This window comes from Peromyscus californicus, unplaced genomic scaffold (assembly GCF_007827085.1).
Source record: "Peromyscus californicus insignis strain IS unplaced genomic scaffold, ASM782708v3 Scaffold_21__1_contigs__length_65335640, whole genome shotgun sequence".
In the NCBI taxonomy this organism is placed as follows: domain Eukaryota; kingdom Metazoa; phylum Chordata; class Mammalia; order Rodentia; family Cricetidae; genus Peromyscus; species Peromyscus californicus.
In genome coordinates, this window is record NW_026294514.1 from 25,472,796 (window position 1) to 25,494,535 (window position 21,740).

The 21,740-nt window shown below is 45.2% G+C and overlaps 1 protein-coding gene across 1 annotated transcript in view; it reads left to right on the top strand.

Annotated features, from left to right (window-relative positions):
• Window positions 1-21,740, top strand: part of Xrcc5 (X-ray repair cross complementing 5) — a 99,245-nt gene that overhangs the window by 22,210 nt on the left and 55,295 nt on the right. Inside the window, exons 9-14 of the mRNA XM_052749815.1 lie at window positions 2,017-2,129; window positions 8,309-8,371; window positions 11,467-11,604; window positions 12,487-12,577; window positions 15,164-15,297; window positions 18,707-18,903. Of these exons, the coding sequence (XP_052605775.1) occupies window positions 2,017-2,129; window positions 8,309-8,371; window positions 11,467-11,604; window positions 12,487-12,577; window positions 15,164-15,297; window positions 18,707-18,903 (736 nt within the window). The remainder of the gene's footprint in view (window positions 1-2,016; window positions 2,130-8,308; window positions 8,372-11,466; window positions 11,605-12,486; window positions 12,578-15,163; window positions 15,298-18,706; window positions 18,904-21,740) is intronic.

Here is a 21,740-nt window from a genome sequence, read left to right on the forward strand (position 1 = left end):
GGGACTGGAGGTGAGGGGACCAGTTCTTTGAGTTGTGGGAAAGCTCTGATTAGCTGGGACCAAAAGGTTTTTATGGGGGCGGCAATTGGAGGGGAAGCGTTAGACACTGGGTCACAGAGTCTCGAAGTTCCTCTGCTCTCCTTTACCCCCTTTGAGTCCCCATCACTTTCCTTTGTCCTCCATTGTCTCCTCGCTAATACGTGGGTTGTCCCCTTTCTTACCCAGAGAAACCAGCAGACACATGTGGGCCAAAGAATATGGCTATATGTTAGCGTCAGTTCCGCACTCCCTGCCTTCTAGAAAAGTTATTTTCACCTTAAGTAGAAGAACTAGAAAACACAGGCAGTTTTTTTTTTTTTTTTTTTTTTTTTTTTTTTTTTTTTTGGTTTTTCGAGACAGGGTTTCTCTGTGTAGCTTTGCGCCTTTCCTGGAACTCGCTTTGGAGACCAGGCTGGCCTCGAACTCACAGAGATCCGCCTGGCTCTGCCTCCCGAGTGCTGGGATTAAAGGCGTGCGCCACCACCGCCCGGCCACAGGCAGTTTTAATAAACACTTTTAAGATACTGTTAATTCAAATAAGAAAACGATTGAGGACAAGAAAAAGTTAGAAAAATACTTGGTTCAGGGTCTGGGAGATGACTTGGGGAAGTCCTTGCTGTTCAAGGATCCCCAGCACCCACAAAACAACCAGGCGTGGGGCTGTGCGTGGTGGCGCACGCCTCTAATCCCAGCGCTCGGGAGGCAGAGGCAGGTAGATGTCTGAATTTAACACCAGCCTGGTCTACAGAGAGAGTTCCAGGACAACCAGAGCCACTCTCAAAAAAACACACAACAACAACAACAACAAACCCCAGCAACAACAAAAGCCAGCGTGGCAGTGCGCACCTGTGACCCTAGTGCTGGGGAGGTGGAGGCAGGTGGGTCCCAGGGGCTGGCTGGCCAGTCAGCCTTGCTGACATTGCTGAAATGGAGAGCTCCTGGCTTAGTTAGAAACCCTCTCCAAAAGTAGGGCAGAGGATGACAGAGGAAGACGTGGGAAGTTGATGTGCTGATCTCTACACACACTCAGGTGAGCACACACATCTGCACACAGGTGTGCATACCCTTTCCCCTACCTGCACACCAGTGATTGGGAAACGAAAGGAAATGTGTTTGGTTTAGAGCCTACCGCTCTGGACCATGTGTCATACGTTTCCCTGTTGACTTTTGTATTGAAATTTTTGAATTTGTTGTCATCTTTTTTAAAAGGACATGCATGAAAATAGAATTTTTTTTTTTCATTAAATATGTGACCCCAGCAGTCTATCGGGAACAAATAGACACTGGATCGCAGAATCTGCCCCTAGACTCCCGCTGTTGAGTTCTTGGGTTTTGATGGTCGCTCTTGCAGTCACACTTTTCACTTGTGGGCTTGGGGAGCATATGAGTCTGTATTTATCCAACCTAAGACATTGAAAATAAGTACAACCAGATTCCAGTAATAAAATAAATTCAAACATACCAAAGTATAGAACTTGCCAATTGGATGCTTTTTAAGTAGCGCTTTGGCTTCCGTTAGATGGCTGAAGGTTTGTCTATCTCCAGCATGTGGTTTTGGACATTTTGTTCTGAAGATTTCCGATGGGCCATTTTCTGTGTGGCTCTCCGGGTTTCTGAGTAAATGTGCTTTGATTATGTGTACAGCTCATGCTCGTACTGTAGTCAACACGGCTGTCTTCGGAGGATAACTAATGTGCTGTGTTGGCCACAGTCTTTCTTCTGGGCTGAGTAATCGTTAAGGTAACTAGACTGCAGAAGACGCTACTCTGAAATTGTAATTAGATTTTAATCATCCGTCTATGGCGTATGTGGCTTGTTCCTGCCTCTGCTTTCCCCCTGTCGATCACAGGGGGCAATGATTTGATTCCAGGGAATAGCAGACGGATACTGGCTCTGGAGTGCGTGTATTGTTGATGTATGTACAGAGCTTATTTCAGGCCCCATATGCCTAACAGATGTTCTGCTCTCGTTCTCCAGGGTTCCGCTACGGAAGCGATATAGTTCCCTTCTCTAAAGTGGATGAGGAACAAATGAAATATAAATCGGAGGGGAAGTGCTTCTCTGTTTTGGGATTTTGTAGATCTTCTCAGGTACAGCAGTTACTCCGCAGTTGTGAACAGAATGCATGCCTTGAGCTTTTGACTGGTGATTTTATTTACAGTTCATACTTATTTCCCGTTAAGTCTTCGAAAATGTAGTTTGGGGATGAGTGTTGCCATTTTTTTTTTTCTTTTTAAAATTTGTGTGTGGATGCACATGTCCACGTGAGAGGCCGACCTCAGGTGTTCATTCCTTGGGTGCTGCCCAGTGAGTTTTTTTGGAATAGGGTCTCTCACTGCCCTAGAACTTGTCAGGTTGGCTTGGCCGACTACCAGTGAGCCCCAGGGGTCTACCTATCTCTACCTCGCCAGTGCCGGGGTTACAGGCACTTGCCACCACACCAGGCTTTTTTAAACTGTGGGTTCTGGGGGTTGAACTCATGTCTTTGTGTTTGCTGTTTGAGCTGTCTCTCCATATTTGAAAAGAAAAACCAAGATGTAGAGACTCGACATAAATCTGAAGACCACATTCACTCAGCTATTTCCTCACTGTCTAGTTTTTTGTAGTTGTGTGACTTAATCAAACTGATATATGTGTGTGTGTGTGTGTGTGTGTGTGTGTGTGTGTGTGTGTGTGTGTGTGTAGAGAGAGAGAGCGAGAGAGAGCACGAGCAAGAGAGCGCTAGGCTTTGAATGCCAAGTAAACCCTACAATATAATTCATTTATTTATTTTAATATATTAAAAATGTACTGTTTGTTATGTGTATGTCTGTGTGGCTGCGTGTGGGCATATGTATGCGAGTGCAGGTACTCAAGGAGGGCGGGGGTCAGGTCCCCCCGGAGCTGGAGTTACAGGCAGTTGTGAGCCCCTTGCCGTGGATGTTGGGCATCAAACAGGTCCTCTGGGAGGGAGGGATGTGTTCTTGGCCACTCCATCTCTCCAGTCCAGAGTGTCATTGATTTATGTTGGGCACCTTTCTCCTCAATTTCTGGTGCAGGGTTTTAGGATGTGCACCTTATCTGTAAGTCACATGACTTTTAGGTACCCAAGTGCAGATACATGAAGTCGACACAATGGGAAGTGTAGCAGCTTACCATGGGATCCCACATACTGTCCTAGGAAGCGTTGTTCAGAGATTCCCAGAGTGCTTAGGTTCACTCTTCTTGGGGTAGACTGAAAAATGATGAATCAGAGCTAATAAATTTAAATATCTTTTTTTTTTTTTTAAATTTTCAAGACAGGGTTTCTCTGTGTTACCCTGGCTGTCCTGGAATTCACTCTGTAGACCAGGCTGGCCCCAAACTCAGAGCTCCACCTGCCTCAGCCTCCCCAGTGCTGAGATTAAAGGCATGAGCCACCACTGCCCGGCAAATATTAACGTTTTATGTGTATTTCTCCTTAAGTCCCTAGGGATGAAGAGATCTTTAATGGAGAACTTGTGGGAATTGTAATGAAAAGAAATACCATCCAGTCGTCTGGATTTGGAGTCCTTTGTGTTGCTCTAGCACGCAGCCTTATCCACTTTCAGTGTTAGGTTAATTCAGTGAAGTTCCCTACTTTCGTGAGTTCTCTTAAAACCCGTAAGCCAAGGCCTGGAGATGTGGCTCAGTAGTTAAGAACATGGGCAACTCTGCCCCAGGACCAGAGTTTGGTTCCCAGCGCCATGGCCGTGGAGTGGCCCACAGGTGCCTATTACTCCAGTTCAAGGGTGTCTGACATCCTCTTCTGGTGTCCAGGAGCACCTGCATATACATGGCATACATTTACACACACACACACACACACACACACACACACACACACACACACACACACACAGAGTCTTTAAAAAGCAAACAGAACAAACCCCCATAAGCCAAAAAATGGGCAGACTTACTTAAAATCTCTAAGAATGAGTCAGGTGTGGTATCACATGGCTGTAATCCCAGCACTCAGGAGGAAGAGGCAGGTGGATCTCTGTGAGTTCGAGGCCAGCCTGGTCTATAAAGCAAATTCCAGGACAGCCAGGGTTACACAGAGAAACCCTGCCTCAAAACACCAAAACAAACAAACAACTCCAAGAATGTACTGAAATGAGATGTACTAAGTGAGAATAACTGTATTTTGGAAATTTAGAGGCCCTAAAATTTCTTTAAAGTAAAATTATTTACATTGCAAAGTATATAAAGTTCAAATTTATGATTATTAGTGGCAATGCTTATTAATTTTGAGTGAAACTAATCTTATTTACACCAATTTGTAGAAATTGTCTCCCATCTTTAAAAAAGGATCTATTTTTATTTTTTATTTTAATGTGCATGAATGTATGTATACATCTGTGTACCATGAGCATGCAGTGCTTGTACTCGCCAGAAGAGGGTGCAAGGTCACTGGAACTGGAATTAGTGAGTTGCCATGTGGGTGTTGGGAATTGAACCTGAGTCCTCTGGAACAGCAATTAGAATTCTTAACTGCCGAGCCATCTCTCCAGCCCTCCTCTCCCATTTTTGAGACAGGTTTCACAATGTATTCCTGGCTGGCCTGCAACTTGTTATGTAGACTAGGCTGGCCTCGAACTCACAGAGATGTGTCTGCTTTTACCTCCCAGTTGCTGGGATTAAAGATGTTCATCACCACATCTGACTGAAACTGCCCTCCCTGCCTGTGTCTAGACAGACAAGCACTACCCCGAACACCTAGTATAATTCACAACTGCAAATATTGAAATCACGTCTGCCAGGCTGGAAGTGGGGACCTATTTTAGCTAAATAACAAAGCAAAGCAGAGGAAAAGAGAGAAAAAAATACACACGTTCCTTTTTGAGATACTTTTATTAACTTCAGATTTTACTTCTAAAAACTTGAAATGCTTTCTGGATCAATTTTTTTTAACTTCTAAATCAATTTTATTTTATTGATTTTGCTTTTGAAGGAGGAAATACTTTTATTCAAGTTCAGACTTGAATAAAGACCTAAGAAAGATTGTCCATCTCAAAGAGAAGAATCCCCCTGCTCCCCAAAGTGAGAGAAGGGTCTCACAGGTTTCCTGAGCTAGGATGATGGCAGGCTTGACAGGCTTAGACGTGCTGTTTGATGTCTTTACCCAGCAGCCATCCAGGGCCACACTCAACTTTGTTTTAAAGTCCCATCTCAAACAAGTATCCTGAAAATATTATAATTATAACTACCGTTCAGTGGATAATTACAGTGTTCCAACATGTAAGCATTTGATAAAAATTCTCCTTCAGTTATTATTAGCCTCTCAGGCATGTGCTGTGCTATGCATTTTTTAAAGATTAGGACATTGCAGATTAGTCCCATTATGTAACTAGTCCAAGATCTTATATCGAAATGGGAGTCAACATGGATTTTGAGACTCCAAAGTCTGTGCCATTATTTATGTATTTTTAAAATGTGCATTGGTGTCTCGCCTGTGTGTATGTCTGTGTGAGGGTGTTGGATCCCCTGGAACTGGAGTTACAGACAGTCTTGAGCTGCCATGTGGGTGCTGGGAATTGAACCCAGGTCCTCTGGAAGAGCAGACAGTGCTCTTTACTGCTGTGCCATCTCTCCAGCCCTGTCTGTGCCATTATTTAGTGGCACTCTCACCATGTGGTTAGCATGGTTTTGACTAGCCCACTGCACATACCTGCTTTCATGTATTATCTTAACCAAAGGACACGAGGTGTTAAACATAGTGTTTTCCATGCGGATTGTGAAAAAAAATACAGATCTGCCCCTTTTAACAGACTAGCGGTTATCAGTTATCTTAAAATCACACTGTCTTCGCTGGGATGTTGACAAAATATCATTTCTGGAATGAATTGGTGTGAAATAGTTTTGTGTGTGGATAGTGATTGATTGTTTGCTAGCCAGCACACTACCACTGAGTGTGTGTGTGTATATGTGTGTGTGTGTGTGTGTGTGTGTGTGTGTGTGTGTGTGTGTGTGTTACTGTTTACTTTAAAATACCAAGCAGTTTTTCAGTTCTCTTCTCAAGTTGTCAGGTGTTCTGGGTATATAATTTCAAGAATTTAGCTATTAGCTTCCCTCCAAATTCCTTGCCGTTCTTTGAAGAAGTCATTTAGGTGCACGAGGAAAAGACAGCATTACCTATTTCTTAAAGATTTGTGTTCATGTGGCTGAAGAGGTGGTTCAGCAGTTAAGAGCACTGTCAGCTCTTCCAGAAGACCTGGGTTCAATTCCCAGTAACCACATGGCGGCTCACAAGTGTCTGTAACTCCTGTTCCAGGGATTGGCACCCTCCCAATGACATACACGCAGGCGATGACCAGTGCACATAAAATATAAATAAACGTAAAAAGATTTGCTTTTATTTTTAATTATGTGTATGTGTGTATGTAGTAGAATATTATTTTAAGGTGTGTTACTTTTGTTTATGTTGCATTGGTTTAATTCTATGAAGCTGTGCTACTGTGCCTGTCTAAAACACCTAATGGTCTAATAAGGAACTGAACGGACAATGGCAAGGCAGGAGAAAGGATAGGTGGGGCTGGCGGCAGAGAGAATCATTAGAAAGAGAGCTAGGAGTGAGAGAAAGAGGAGGACATCAGGGGCCAGCCACCCAGCTACACAACCAGCAACAGAGTAAGAAAGAAGGGTCTACAGAAATAGAGAGAGGTAAGAGCCCAGAGGCAAAGGACAGACGGGAAAACTTGGTAAGAAAAGCTGGCAAGAAACAAGCCAAGCTAAGGCCGGACAGTCATAATTAAGAATAAGCCTCTGTGTGTGATTTATTTCCTGGGTGGTGCCCCCCCCCCCCCCCCCCCCCCCGCAAAGAGCAAAAGGGCAAAAGCAAACAACAGCATGTGTGCACCTGCGTGTAGGTATGTGCATGTGAGTGTAGGTGCCTGTGGAGCCCAGAGGTGTTGGATCCTCTGGAGCTGGAGTTACAGGTGGTTGTGAGTCACCTGTCCTGAGGGCTGGGAACCAAACTCAGGGACTTTGCACGAGCAGTGTGTGCTCTTAACGGCTGAGCCAGCTCTCCAGCACCCTCATTAGCTATTTTTTTTTTTTTTAAATAAATCAATGACTGTTACAAATTCTAACAGGGTAAATAAATCTCTGTGAATATGCTGTATGGAACTGTAGGGTTATTCGACCTCGTACCTCTGGAGCTTAGTGTTCTTGAGCCGCGGTTACAGTAAAGTGCTCCTAGTTTCTCAGCTTCAGAGGAAAGAGTGCAGGAAGAGGCAGATAAGAAATGCTGCCCGGGACAGCACAGGACAGTTTATTCCAAATAAGCCCCAGGCTGCAGCTACACAGACAGTGAGAGCTTGATCTCCGTAGATGGGTGTAGGGGTTGTGATTTCAGGAACTTGAACATTCATTTTCTAGTCAGGTATTTGTAGCGTTCTGTGACCCTGATTGCCTTTCAAGAGGGCCAAGGAGCGGCAGTACATTTTGTTTAACTGTTTTCCCTGCCTCCGGCCTGCTGAGAATTGGCTCTTTGCTTTGGTGTCTTTGCAGTTCATCAGGGGCTTGTCACCGCGCCTGAGGACTTTATTCCTGGAGGCCTTATGAGACAGTCTTCGTTAGTCTCTAATTCCCCCCTCCCTGCACTGTTCCACTTCACTGCTGTAAGAGCCGTACCCGTGAACACGTACTATGTACCTGTCGCTTAGAATGCTGGTCACTGCTATGTCTGCCCAGGATCTTGCGTAAACACCTTGTTTTACTTTGGATTTTCCAAAATGTATTCATTTTTATGTGTACGAGTGTTCTTCTGCATGTATGTATGCGCATCATGTGCATGCCTGGTGCCCTTTGTAAGAGCAGCAAGTGCTCTTAGCTGCTGAGCTGTCTCTCCAACCCTCAGACTTTTCTTTTGGTTAGTTCCTACTCTCCAAGTCTTGGCTGACGTGTCCGTTTTTGCATACATCTTCTAAAACCCTCACGAGCAAGCCCAGTTCCCTCTGTTCTTAGGACACCATATAATGTCGGACTATATATAATACAGCATTGGATTTCATTCTGCATCTATCTAGGCTTCTGAAGGACCTGGGTATATCCTGTTTGCTGCTCTGTTTTAGTATACAGTTATAGAACGATACATTGCATGCACTGGGTGCTCATTGAGTTGAGGTTCAAGAACTAAATTGTTTCTAGTCACTCTTGCTGTTTACCAGTAAGAACATTTTGAGCAGACAGTTTTAGCAATGTGTGACCTTACAGCTGTAGATATTTCTTATTCTGCTTCAAAACCTTTTCTTTTTTTCTTCCCTTGTAGGTCCATAGAAGATTCTTTATGGGATATCAAGTTCTAAAGGTCTTTGCAGCAAAAGATGACGAGGTGAGTTGGGTGTGGAAGTTTGAGATGGTACTACAAAATTGAGCTGTCATTTTAGGGAAGTGGGTTGTTTATATCCCCCCCCCCCTTTTGAGACAGGGTTTCTCTGTGTAGTCCTGGCTATCCTGGACCTCACTTTGTAGACCACGCTGACCTCGAACTCAGAAATCAGTTTGCCTCTGCTTCCTAGATGCTATGATTAAAGGCATATACCACCACACATGGCCTGCCTTTGTGTTTTAAATGCAGTGGAAAAATCACCAACCTTTAACTCTGAAAATGGAGAAATGATAAATGAGTTTGTTTTAGCTTGAACAGAAGACCCGAGGACATAGTCTTGCACAGCAGTAACCTTTAAACTGTTTCACTTAGTCGTAGGAATTCATGTCAGGTGTCCAGGAGGGTTAGGTCAGGTTGACACGTGTCTCTCATGAACACTGAGCGTTTAGTGCTGGTGTGTGGACCTGGAGAGTAGTCCTGACCTGTGGACTATTTCCCTCTTTCCCATGTTCCCCGAGATTCTCTGTTGGCAGGATGGTCTCTTCCTGGCTGACAATCTTGTCTTTCACATCTTACACTCATGCCTCACTCTATACATATTTTCTTTCTGAACTATTAAGTCAGCACTCAATTATTTCATTGGTGTGTTGGCCTTTGCTAGAAAATCCCAATACAGAATGTATTTAAGACAGTAAGCAGGCTTCTAAAATCTGAAAGTATTTGCATTAGAAAATCATGAATTTAATGTAGAAGATTCATTTTGGGTGGGAGTATGGTATTGATGATCTCTTTTTCTCCCCACCTCTGGAATGTGGCTGGCTGCTCACCTAGTAGGTGATCATGTGATTGTTGTCTGAGAACAGTTAAAATTAAGAGAAGATGCTTGGCTTCCACTTTACAGAGTGGGGGTGAGTTCCTTACAACACATATATGACTTCACATTTGACAATTCTAGGTCATGGTTTTCACCTGAGTCAAGCTTTCTTAGAAATTGTGCTGCTCTGGTCTGGCGTGTATTGTTAAACCATGACTTTTTAAACTTCAGCTGTGGATTTAATCTCCCCTTGTTTTCCTTTTCCACAAAGGGAATTCTGACTACCTCATGAGAACCATTAGGAGTGCAGTGAGAAAATGTTCTATTGCAGAGCTGTGTTCAGGCACGTGAACTGCAACTCAGATTTGTCACATAAGTGACTAATTTCTGTTGTCAGAGTCAAGTGTAACCGTAGGGACAAGTTTCTAACGAAGCAGCTTGTGTTTGGAATAAGGACCGGGGCTGCACTAGGGCACGCATACATGGGCCTGGGAGCCGGTGTGCTTGAAGGACAGAGGAAGGTTCAGGGTTTTAATAGGACCAGGGAAGCTGCGCAGTTATCGTGAAAGATAGCTCATTGGCACTTCGGTGCTCTAGGGAGTTGGTAAGTCTTGATTGACACTCTGTGGAAGTGGGTAGGTAAGTCTAGCCCCAAGGTTCCAGCTGACTGTTGTGCAGTCATTACTACGTACAGATCGATCTAGAGGTAGGGCAGGCTGTCTCCAATTGGTTCCTTGAGATAATTTGGGGCAGATATTGGTGACCTGGGGTTTTTTTCTTTCCCATAGGCCTTCGATTTCTATTTTTGTGGATTGTGACAGATATGACTCAATTTTATATAATGAATTTTTATATATTATGGGGTCACTTTGAAGTTTTTTTTTTTTTTTTTTTAAGGCAGGGTTTCTCTGTGTAGCTTTGGAGCCTGTCCTGGAACTTGCTCTGTAGACCAGCCTGGCCTCGAACTCACAGAGATCCTCCTGCCTCTGCCTCCCAAGTGCTGGGATTAAAGGCGTGTGCCACCACCACCTGGCCACTTTGAAGTTTTTTGAGAAAAGACATCTTCATTTCCTAATGGCTCTTTGGTGTCTGTCAGTTTTCGATGTGGTAGTCAGAACTGACGTTATCTAACTGGAGCATGTGAGAGGAGAGCAGGGAAAGTATGCTGTGTGAGGACTCCAGTAAAAACTGCATGCGGCGGACTTGTGTGGGTAGACGGGGAGTGGGAGGGCCGTGACAGATGTAATAGCAGTCTTCATACATTTTGAGGGGGATCATGTGGAGTAGAAATTAATCTGTGCTTCATACCAGAGAAGCGAACTGCGACCAACAGGTGGGGAGCTCTGCTCCCAATGAATCATTCTGTCATCCAAGATGACTAACTCCAGATGGATTGCTTTCTCGTGAGGTAGTCAGATGCCCACCCATCTCTGGAAGTCTGCAAGCAGTCTCCAGTAGTACCAGTCATGTGCGTCGTCGTAGGGGTTGGTAAAGTAGGTGAATGTTACTGTTTTTCAATTACGGTTTTCTGTGAATAACTCCTTACATTTCCTCCTCTGGTTATTTGCTTATAATTGTGCGCGTGTGTGTGTGTGTGTGTGTGTGTGTGTGTGTGTGTGTGTGTAGAGATTGTATCAATTATGTGCTGATTTGCACTGTGTGTAGAAGAGAAGGGGAGAGGACTTAAATGCAGGATTAGTGTTGATATAATTTAGAAGATAATCATTAACCCACCATCCTTGACATTGAATGTCCTGATTGGTCCTGTCAAAGACACACAAATTCAGATTTCAAGCAAATTAGAAATAGTCTCTTCCCTAGACTCTGTGCTTTCCTGGTTCTTTTTTTTATGAGATTTAGTATTAGAACATACATGTTGTGTTTGCTATATGTCTCATTTCCACTAATAAAGAACACATTTGCTCAGTAAAGTCAGGAAGTCCTCTTAGTTCTGTGACAAGGCCTTGGAACCTAGCAAAGAATAGGCTTAATGTAAGTATTCCTTGAAATGAGGGAGATTTATCTCTTTTGAAATCTGTAGGCAATTTTGATGGCAAGATATTGAGGCCATAGGTTTTCATGAAGGGATGGGATACACATAGCTAACTTGGGTACAGATTAGCTGTGATACAGGAAAAGTGCACAGTGTTTGGGAATTTGGAAGACAGATCTGAAGTGGGTTAGAAGACGTGGCAGAGACCCCGTGTCAGTGCCCAGGATGTGCTGTTTGTGTGGAACTCTCACCCGCTGGACCTGTGCTGACACACACACCTCTCTCTTGCAGGCGGCCTCTGTTGCTCTCTCTTCCCTTATTCATGCTTTGGACGAGTTAAACATGGTCGCCATCGTTCGGTACGCTTACGACAAGAGAGCTAATCCTCAGGTCGGCGTAGCCTTCCCTTATATTAAGGATGCCTATGAGGTAAAACCTGCAGGCCTTTTCAGCCTCCCCTGCCCCTTTCCACCTTTCCTTTTAAAAAAATCCTTTTTTTGCAGTCCTGGGGATCCATCCCGTCCCGCCCAGGGCCTCACCCCTGCTAGGCTGTTCTTCACCCCGGGTTACTTCGTTTCCCTCTGTCCCTTTATTCTAAGCACTGCTTTGGGATCTTGTTAAAATACGTATTCTAGTTCTGAGTGGGACTCATTTTCTGAATCACTTGCAAACTCCCAGAGAATGTTGGGATTGCGGATCTGTGACCAGGTTTTCAGTTAGAAAACAACATGACTCATGAAAGTATTTAAGGGACTTTTATTAAACCAGTAAAGGTGACACAAGGCTGTCTCGGAGTTCTCATCCTCTTGGCCTTTTCGGAGCCCTGTGGGAAGAGAAATCACCTCCAGTTTAGCTGATCAGGACCACGAATACAGGCTGTGGATGTGGTTTTATTGTGAGCCGAGTGAAGTTCGGGCTGTGTGAGGCTTTCCTATTTAAAGTACAGGTCAGGATCGCTCTGTTCCCATTCCTCAGAGGACTCCGTGTGGCAGGACTGTAAGAGACGGTGGAGATGGTCTTCCCAGTCAGATGTCCTGCCGTCCAGGCTTCCCCGTTTGTTCTGCTTGGTCCTGTGTTACAGTTATTCAGCAGCCTTCCTTTGAGGCATCTCTTTTGTGTCTGGTATCTATCATACTGCTTGTAATTGTGAAGTTATTAGTAAGAGTCAAAATGCTCTATTTTACATTTGTCAGATTTAGGCTGAGTTTTGAAATATTTCTGCTGTGCCTCTTCCCCAGCAGCTGGGATCACTTATATGTAGTTCCATTAATCGGATGGTTTCTGCTTTTTATCTCCTTTCTCTCTCATTAGTGTTTAGTTTATGTGCAGCTGCCTTTCATGGAAGACTTGCGGCAATACATGTTTTCATCACTGAAAAACAATAAGAAATGCACTCCCACAGGTGAGTTTATTTCCACTTAGCTCACTAATGGCTCTTCACGCAGACCGGCTCTTAGGAAATCACCTGGCTGCAGCTGTGGATGGGGCCAGGACTTCATGGGGTGAGGTAGTTGGATTCTAATCACACACTCGCACTAATGATGAGCATGGTTCCGCAGGTGTTCTGATAGGGAACAGGTTCTCCTCACCCTGCCAACTGTCGGCTTCTCCCTTCTGACTTACGGCATGCATCGGCATGCATCCGAAGAGCAGCTCGTTGGATGTCTCTTCTCCAGTTGTGAGCAGGAAGTGTGCTCTTGCTGAAGCGGGTTCACTCGCGTGCGTCCATGTCCTGATGGAGCTGGGACGAGAGTGCGGGTTCAGGGCGCTGCTTCTGCTTTGTCCTTCCTTTGTAGTTTATGGCCGCAGTTCCCTTCTCTCTGTGGCTTGTTGCTAGCTTCCAGTAGTTACAGCTGGCTGCAGATGGCAGGGTGCCAGAGGGATTCTCACAGTTATCAGCGCTGTCTTCCGGGCAGCTCACTGTTTGTGTAGCTGTGGGCAGAATGCAACCCCCGCCTCCCAACACACACATAGGCCGGAAAAAAAAATAAACAACAGTGGATAATGATAGAGGCTTTAGGAGAGAGAGTTCCAGAAATATAACAGATGATGGTGGACGCTTTAGGTTACAAGCTGACTGTATTATCTAGTCACGGTAGGGTGAAGTGACTTTGAAAATGGGGTTCTCCCTGTGCGTTCTTAGGGTGAGGCCCTTTGGGATCAGTGTTCTATACAAAAGACCAAGACATCAAACGGGTCCCTGGGGCTAGCGTCCTTTTCTCTAGAGCTGGGTCTCTTTCTCTCATGGTGGAGCCGTGTGTGGACCTGAATGTAAGGGAAGTTGTTGTGTGCTGTTGATTGTCTTTTGATGACTTGTTAAGTTAGGAAGTGTTGGGGAGTGAACTGAGGGCCTCATGAATCCTAGCAGTCAATCTGACCACGGAGCTGTACCCAGCCCTCCTTCCAAACTTGCTGAGAAGTTATTCTAGAAATCAGCCCGAATCTAAAAGTTGGACATCTTTTGATCAGCTGGTCCATTTCCTGTGACTTGATGGCTTTTCTACAGCTATTGGCAACTTTCCCGGGGCGGTGTTTAGGAAGGAGTTTATAACAGCAGAGTGCTCTAGCACGAGACTAGCTGGCGTGTAGTACGTGGGACTCGCTGAATGTTCCTGTGTGCAAGAAAGAGATCCTGAGTGGCCTGGTGGACCCTGCACTCATCATTTGTGATGGCGATGGTTGATGCCGCCTGTGGAAGGTTCAGACCCAGGCAGACAGAAATGTCATCGCGTGACATTTAAGGAGCAGGGAATGGAGGCATAAGGTACTGTTTGAAATGGCTCGCCTCTCCACCTTCGGCCCGTGATTGACGTTAGAAACAGTACTTTAGTTGGATGGCCTTGTGAACCGTTGTGAACCAGCAGAGTGAAAGGCATGCACGTGGTGGGAGAGTCAGAGCTTTCCAGGGAAGACTTGCTTCTCATCCACGTAGCTTTGGGCTGTGACATTTGTATTGACTTGGTTGATTTTGATTGAAGGGCACTACTTGCTAGGGATTAAGTGAGACATCATGGAGAAACTGTCATGTTTCTGCCACAAGGAACTTTAGGGTTTGGATGGGATGTTCTCAGGTGTGTGTCGTGTGCTCAGTGGCCCGGCCAGATGAGAAGGCGACACTACCAGATGAAGGATCGTGTTTGTTGTGGCCCAGGGTGTCTTCCTGCTGGGCTCCGCTGAAACTCACACAAGGTCTTTAGAAAGCTTCGCTTCATTAGGGAGTTGTCTGTTGTTTGAAATGTTTTCCTCTTTAGCTAATTACTGTCTTAGAAATATTAGCTCATTGGATACTAAATATTTTGTTCAGGTCTGCATAGGAGTTGCTTTACTTTTTAACGGCAGGGATATTTTTCTGGAACAGACTCCTTAGCTTTTGATACTCCACTCCGTTGCCGAAGGTTCACTGAATGGTAGAGCTGGAAGAGTCAAGGGGGCACCTATCTGTTTTGTTTTCCTATTTTGAGACAAAGTTTCACTTTGTAGCCCTGGCTGGCCTGGAACTTGCTGTGTAGACCAGGCTGGCCCAGAAGTTTTAGAGCTCTGCCTGCCCCCGCCCTCGGAGTGCCGAGGTTAAAGGTGTGCCCCTACGCCTAGAGAGTCAACTATTATTTTTTTTTGACATTTCTTTGATGTGTACGGGCATTTTGCTTGCATGTATATCTGTGTATCATGCATGCCTAGTGCCCACAGAGGGCAGAAGACAGTGTTAGATTGACTTGAACTGGGGTTACGGCCAGTTGTGGGTGCTGGAAACCACATCTTGCTCTTAACCTCCGAGCCATCTCTCCAGCCCCCCAGGTTAACTACTCTTGATACCTATTTCTCAGATGAGCAAACCGAGGGTCAGGGGAAGAAGCACTTACATAACTAGGGATGCTTTTGGGCAGAGCAGGTGCTGAATGACCTGCCAGTGCTGCTGCGTTCAGAGATGGAAAATGATAGAAATGATCTATTTTGTTCTGTTTGCTTCTCTGTTTATCACTGTTTTAAGAGGCACAGTTGAGTGCTGTCGACGATCTGATTGAGTCTATGAGCTTGGTAAAGAGAAGCGAGGAAGAAGACGCCATTGAAGACTTGTTTCCAACCTCCAAAATCCCAAATCCCGAATTTCAGAGATTGTTCCAGGTGAGAAAGGAAAGCTCAGCCCGTTATGTTTCTCTTTTCTTTTTCCTTTCTTTTCTTTTCCCTCCCTTCCTCCCCTCCCTCCCTCCCTCCCCTCCCTCCCTCCCTCTTTTTCTTTTTGAGATGGCTGGTCTGCCTCTAAAGCCATAGGTCAGGAGTGGTCTGAAGATACCATGGAAATAGGAGGGGGGAGACCTTGAGAGTAGACACTTACGGAAACCGCCTCTGGGGCAGTAACACGAAACAGAGTTCTAGAAGAGAAAGAAGGAGCCTGAATTGACGAGGGCATGGTGCAAAGATGTGCTATCAGCCTGACCATGTGAAGAGCTGTGTGGCCAGTTCTGTCTGTCTGGAGAGAACTCAGGGAAAAGTAGGGAAACCACTTCTAGGTGTAGACAGGGATTTTCTCGATAGGACTCTAGTCATCAGGAAATGAGGCCAACAGTTGACAAATGGGAGGGATCTCACGACATTAAACAGCTTTGCACACAGAAGGAAACAGTTAATGGAGTGGGGACAGCCGCAGAGTGGGTGGAGAAGTTTGTCAGCAGTACCCAACGAAAGGGTCAGCGTCTAGAACACAGCACTCACGACAAGCCCCGGGGAGCCCAAGGGGAGTCGGGTAATTAGGAATCCACAAAGCAGGAGGTGAACTCTGAAAGAAACGGACATACTATGGAGAGGGAAGGATTGCTGGTGTGTTGAAAGGGGATGCTGGATGGAGGAGCACATGGACTTTCTAGATGAAATGGGTGCAGAATTCCCAGCGGAGGGTTCCCCAGGATTTGCAGGATACTGACTCCTAGGTGATAGTCACTATCAACCCCAGAATTTTTTTTTCTTTAGGATGAAAACTTCTATACTGAATTTTCTTCATTGTAGGGAAATAGTTCATGGAACAGAAGAAATAATATGCTTTGTGATATGAAATAGTAGTTTGAAATTGCAAGAGCTATTCAGCTCCTTTTTCCCCCTTCAGAATTACTAACATGTAAGTTGTTTGAAAGTGGGAACAAGACGGGGGTAGCTTAATGACAGAGCATGTGCCTAGCATGTGCAAGAGCTGGGTTCAGCTCATGACAATAATAAATAAAGTGGGCTAGTGAGAGCCTTCTTCCCAGGAGGGAAACATGAGCAGGCTGTCTCACTTCAGATTTCAATGGCATCTTGTTGCTCACCTTCTTGTACTGTTAGAGCCGTTGTTCTCAACCTGTGAGTCGCAGCCCCTTCAGTTGTGTTGACCCCTTCACAGAGGTCACAGATCAGATATCCTGTGTATCGGGTATTCACATTACGATTCATAACAGTAGCAAGATTACAGTTATGAAGTAGCAGTGAAAATGATTTTATGGTTGGGGGGGTCACCACAACATGCGGAACTGTATTAAAGGGGCGCAGCGTTAGGGAGGTTGAGAACCACTGTGTTAGATACCGACTTTTTGGGCAGATACAAGTTGTATCTTAGATGGTCTTTTAATAAAAAACCCAGAGCCAGATACCAGGGTGAAAGCTGAAAGGTCAGAGAAGCAGAACAGCCAGCCACTAGTTTTTACCTCTAGAAAATCCTCAGTCTAAAAAGAGTGAGTTCCTGTTTCCTCACGCCTTATATACCTTTCTCTGCCCTGACATATCACTTCCTGGGATTAAAGGCCTGTGTGCTTCCCAAGCAAAGGCATGAGATCTCAAGTGATAGGATTAAAGGTGTGTGCCACCACTGCCTGACCTCTATGTCTAATCTAGTGGCTGGCTCTGTCCTCTGATCCTCAGACAAGTTTATTAGGGTACACAATACATCACCACAGGGCTGACTAAGGCTGAAGGCATCACAGATGCCCGAGTGGCAGTAGCCTGTGTCCAGTTCATTTACTTGGGGAGTGGCTAGCCTGCCTCACCCTTGGTCCTCAGCCCACTCTTGGTGCTCCTTTCTGACATCCCTGTCAACAGTGAGTATCCTAAAAAAGAGTGCCCTCCGTCAGTATCTGTTAGACACTTACTGTATGTCGGACATGTTTTCTGTGCTTACAGTTTAGCAGTAAACAAGGGATCTGTTTTCAAGCGGGGGGGGGGGGTGCTGGTTAATAAGTATGTGAACTAAGCAGTTGAGACTATTTTAAATAAGTGCTTGAAAAACAGAGAATTGGGAAAAGTTAGAATATGATTAGGTAACAGTTTGCAAGTGGAGAGGCTGCTTCATATGCAATGTCAGGGAAAGGCTTTCTGGGAGATTAATATTTGAGCAAAGACCAGAATGATGAAAAGGGCCCAGCTCTGCCCAGATCTAGAAGCAGGTAGAAGAGGCAGAAGTATTGAGCTAAGGACCCGGAGACAGAAGTGAGTTTGGCTTGAGTGAACGCAGAAGAGCTCATCTTTATTGGTTGTGAATAAGGAGGCAAGGCTGTGTCACGCAGGGCTTCCCAGGCTGGGGGAAGCTTGTATTAGTCACTTCTGTGTCTCCAGGGTACTTGACAGAAACAAGGCGGTGGTGGGGGCAGGGTAGGTGGGAAGGTGTCCATTGACTCAGTTTCAGGGATTTTCACAGCTGGGAAGGCAGGATGGAGCCGCTCATTCCGTGGTGGTGGCAGCCCATGGCAGAGATGGCTGTCCACATTGTGGTGGGCAGGGAGCAGCATGCTGGAAGCGGGCTTTGGGTAACCTTCAAAGGCCCACTTCCTGTGACCTACTGCCACCAGCTTATCCCCAACACACACGCACACACACACACACACAGAGCACACTCGCCAACTGGGGAATAAGCTTCAGAACATGAGCTCCTGGGACATTTCAGATTTAAAATGCACCAGAGCTCATTTTCAGACTTTGGGTCCTGGAGAACAGTGCCAGCAGAAGCTGAGGGACCAGTTAGAAGGTGACCGGGCCAGGAGCAGGCAAGAGGTGGAGGTGTCAGCGGGGCAGAGGGCCACAGGTGGAGGCAGGTTCACGGTTTGCTTTCCCTGGTGGCTTGTGTCGGCTCCGTATTGTCATGTCTTTCAGACTCTCTTCTGGGATTAGGAATGGGCAGCCCCCCTCTAGCCTCTGTCTCATCTGCCACATGACCTCTAAAACCCAAGTAAAAGAGCCAGCGCATATGATTAAGGGAGTAAAAGGTGACTGAGAGCAGGCTGTAACCTTCGAGTGTTAGGGAGTTATGTCTTAGGGAACCTTGATATTCCCTGAGTGGGTTGTAAGGTGAGGCCCCGAGGAGATTTATGGACGGTCTCGCTTCTGTGCTTGCGTCTGTTTTTATAGCTGGCTTTAGATGTGACCATTGTCCTCGGAGCCATCCTATTCTGTCTCTTCTGTTTGGTGTGAGTCTCAGCCCTTCCAGTTCAAGATGGAGGGTTGCTGACCAGAAAACAGAGATCGTATTCCATGTCAACACCAGCATCTCAGCCCCTTTATCCTTCCCCCACAGTGTCTGCTGCACAGAGTCTTGCATCCCCAGGAACGTCTGCCCCCAATTCCGCAGCACATTTTGAATATGCTGGATGCCCCCACTGAGATTAAAGCCAAGTGTGAGATTCCTCTCTCTAAAGTAAAGACCCTTTTCCCTCTGACCGATGCTGCCAAGAAAAAGGATCAGGTGACCGCTCAGGACATTTTCCAAGACAAGTAAGTACTTGTTGTTGGTATTTGTAGCAGTGTGGGGGGCCCGGGCAAGTCTGGAATTACGGTGCTGCCCAGGGTTTTCTGGAATTACAGAGCAGACAGAGCAGCTTCTTTTGTTTTTAATAATTTACTTAAATTTATTTCACGTGCATTGGTTTGAAGGCGTCAGATCCCCTGGAACTGAGTTTCAGACAGTTGTGAGCTGCCATGTGGTTGCTGGGAATTGAACCCAGGTCCTCTGGAAGAGCTGCCAGAACTAAATGAGCCATCTCTCTATCCCCAACGGTGCAGCTTTTTAATCCTTGTGTGGAAATACAAAGTTTTCCTACCTGTCCATTAGAGCCATATTCTTGATGTTCTCCTGGGCTCAACCTTTTAGTTTGGGTAGACTTTTGCATCAACAGTAAAGTTTTTGCAAATCATAAATATACAAATTATACATTTGTGAATACCTGAAGTTGAATTTTCCTCTTTTAAAACAATTTTTATTATATTTTTATTTTTTCATTTGTGGGTGCGCACGTGTGTGTGGTGTGTGTGTGTGTGTGTAGATCAGAGGACAACTTTTGGATGTTGGTCCTTTCCTTCCACCACATGGGTCCCAGGATCAAACTGAAGCTGTGTGGCTCGGCTGAGGTCATCCCGCGGGTCCTGAATTGTCCCCTTTCTACAGTAGACAGCTGGGGAGGACAAGAGCAGGCTGGGCGTCAGGAGGTGTCTGTGGTGGTGGCCAAGTGTCAGTGAGGAGAAGAACGACAGCCACGGAGCGCGTCACTAACGTGCCGACTGTGCGCTAGGGAGGCGTTTGCAGGTGAAGGAAGAAAATGCATTTCATAGGATACGTCAGCCAAGCTTGAAGATGACTAATGAGTGCTTCTCCTCTTCACATTTTGTTCAGAATCTATATTAATTTCCATATAAATAAAAGTAAGCCAGAAGAAATGATTCATTATATAGAAGAATCCTTTGGGTATGTGACATTGACTTTTCAGACTTCACTCAACTGGTTATTGGTGATTTTTTTTTCTTAAGCCAAAATAATATTTCTTTCTGCTGCATTTGAGTTTTGACACCAGACTGTGATCCCCAAGCCCCCCATTTCTTTCATTTTCTTCCCACAGCTGTATCTTCATTGACAAAGTAAGGCTTACTATTTATAAATACTCAGTGGAAAAGGATGAGTAATTTCCAGAAACGTTCATTGGTCTCTATAAATCAATGTTTGTTGAATTATTGTACAAGTAGAATAGAAAGCTTTGCATTTTTCATAGCTTCCCAGAGGTAAACAGCCCAAGCTTTGTCAGAATTGGAAGAAAAAAAAAAAACTGGATTGATTCTGTTTTATGTACTCCCATCACACCCTGGAGAAGTTTATGGCCATTTTATTCTATCCTGCCTTCTACACAGGAAGCCTATCCCTAAAAAAAAAAATCCATGTCACCGCCATCTTTCTCTGCCTGAACGCCACTGGAGCCAATTCATAGCCGCTCAGTGAAGCCTGTGTCCTTCTTCCCGGGGCTCGTTGCTCTAGTCTCTGCAATCACAGGGCTATTCTCTCCCGGTATTAAACTCCAGTTCATGATCTTGATTACCTTCTGGTACTGTGGGAAAGAAATGGACCATTTTCTTCTCTTCCTTTGATTAAAATGTAAATTAGCTGGTTAAAAAACAAACCGCAGAGACCCAGAAGGCACTTGTGCTGTGATATGATCCCTGCAGTGATAACACCTTCAGCTGTGGTCCTATCACTCATTGCCCTGGAAGCTTGGGTGTGCTCAGTTTCTTGTTCTTTGCTCCTTTGGTGATGTGCAACACAGACCAGCAATCTGCCCAGGGGCCTGGGAATTTAGCTCACGCATACATGCTTGCCCACATTTCCACTCTCTACCTTTTATTCTCAGAAGCCTGCCTTAGTTTTTAAGAACTGTAGGAGCAATGAATTTAGCGTATATTTACTTAGCAGCTCCCCTAGTCAAGGATGGTTCAGTTTCTTTCACATGGGTTATAGAACCCTCCATTTCAGTGAAGAGGATCCAGTTACCCTGAAAGGTTATGCTAAGAGGGACAACAGATCGCTAATACTCAGCTGTGTTCTTGTATTTTTTCATTGTCCTTGAATCCAGTTTACCTATTTCTAGTAGACAGGTAAGGAACTAAGATGTAGGAGTGATAGTTGTCTACCGAGGAAATTTCGTAGTTTTTTTTTTTAAAAAAGTCTTAAGCTATAATCACTAGTTTTTATACCAGTGATGTCACTTGATAGGATTTTGGTTAAGTAACTTTATCTTTATGAGAATTTCTTCCTCTAAATACAGTCTTGAGCAGGCAAGATGGTTCAGTGGGTAAAGATTCTTGCTTTGCCAGCCTGGCTCCCCAAAGGTAGATGTGGAAACCAGCTCCACAAAGTGGACCTCTGACCTCCCCACATCATACCACAGCATATGCCCCTCCCCAATAATAACTGAAAAAATTAAAAACATCCTCTCATTTCAAGAGATACCATGGCAACAAAATCCGATGGGGAAGCACTCTGGACTTTTGGGAGGGAAGACAGTAGTTTAGTCAGTGATACGGCGTCATTCTGAAAGCACAGCCCATCTGAGGAACCACTCTTCATCTTCAACCTGTTGGATACCTAGTGCTTGTGGTGGGAACGTCTTTATTTCTAAAGGGGAAGAGCTCTGTGGGCCCATGTATGGAGTCCCACAGTATGCTACTTGTTGCCTGCATTGTCCGAGAGCATCGCTTCCCTTAATGGTGGCATATTCCTTGAAGTGAAGGCATCATCTCTTGGTTAGGTGTTGCAGGAGAGCTGGGACATCTGAAGTCCAGCCCTGTAT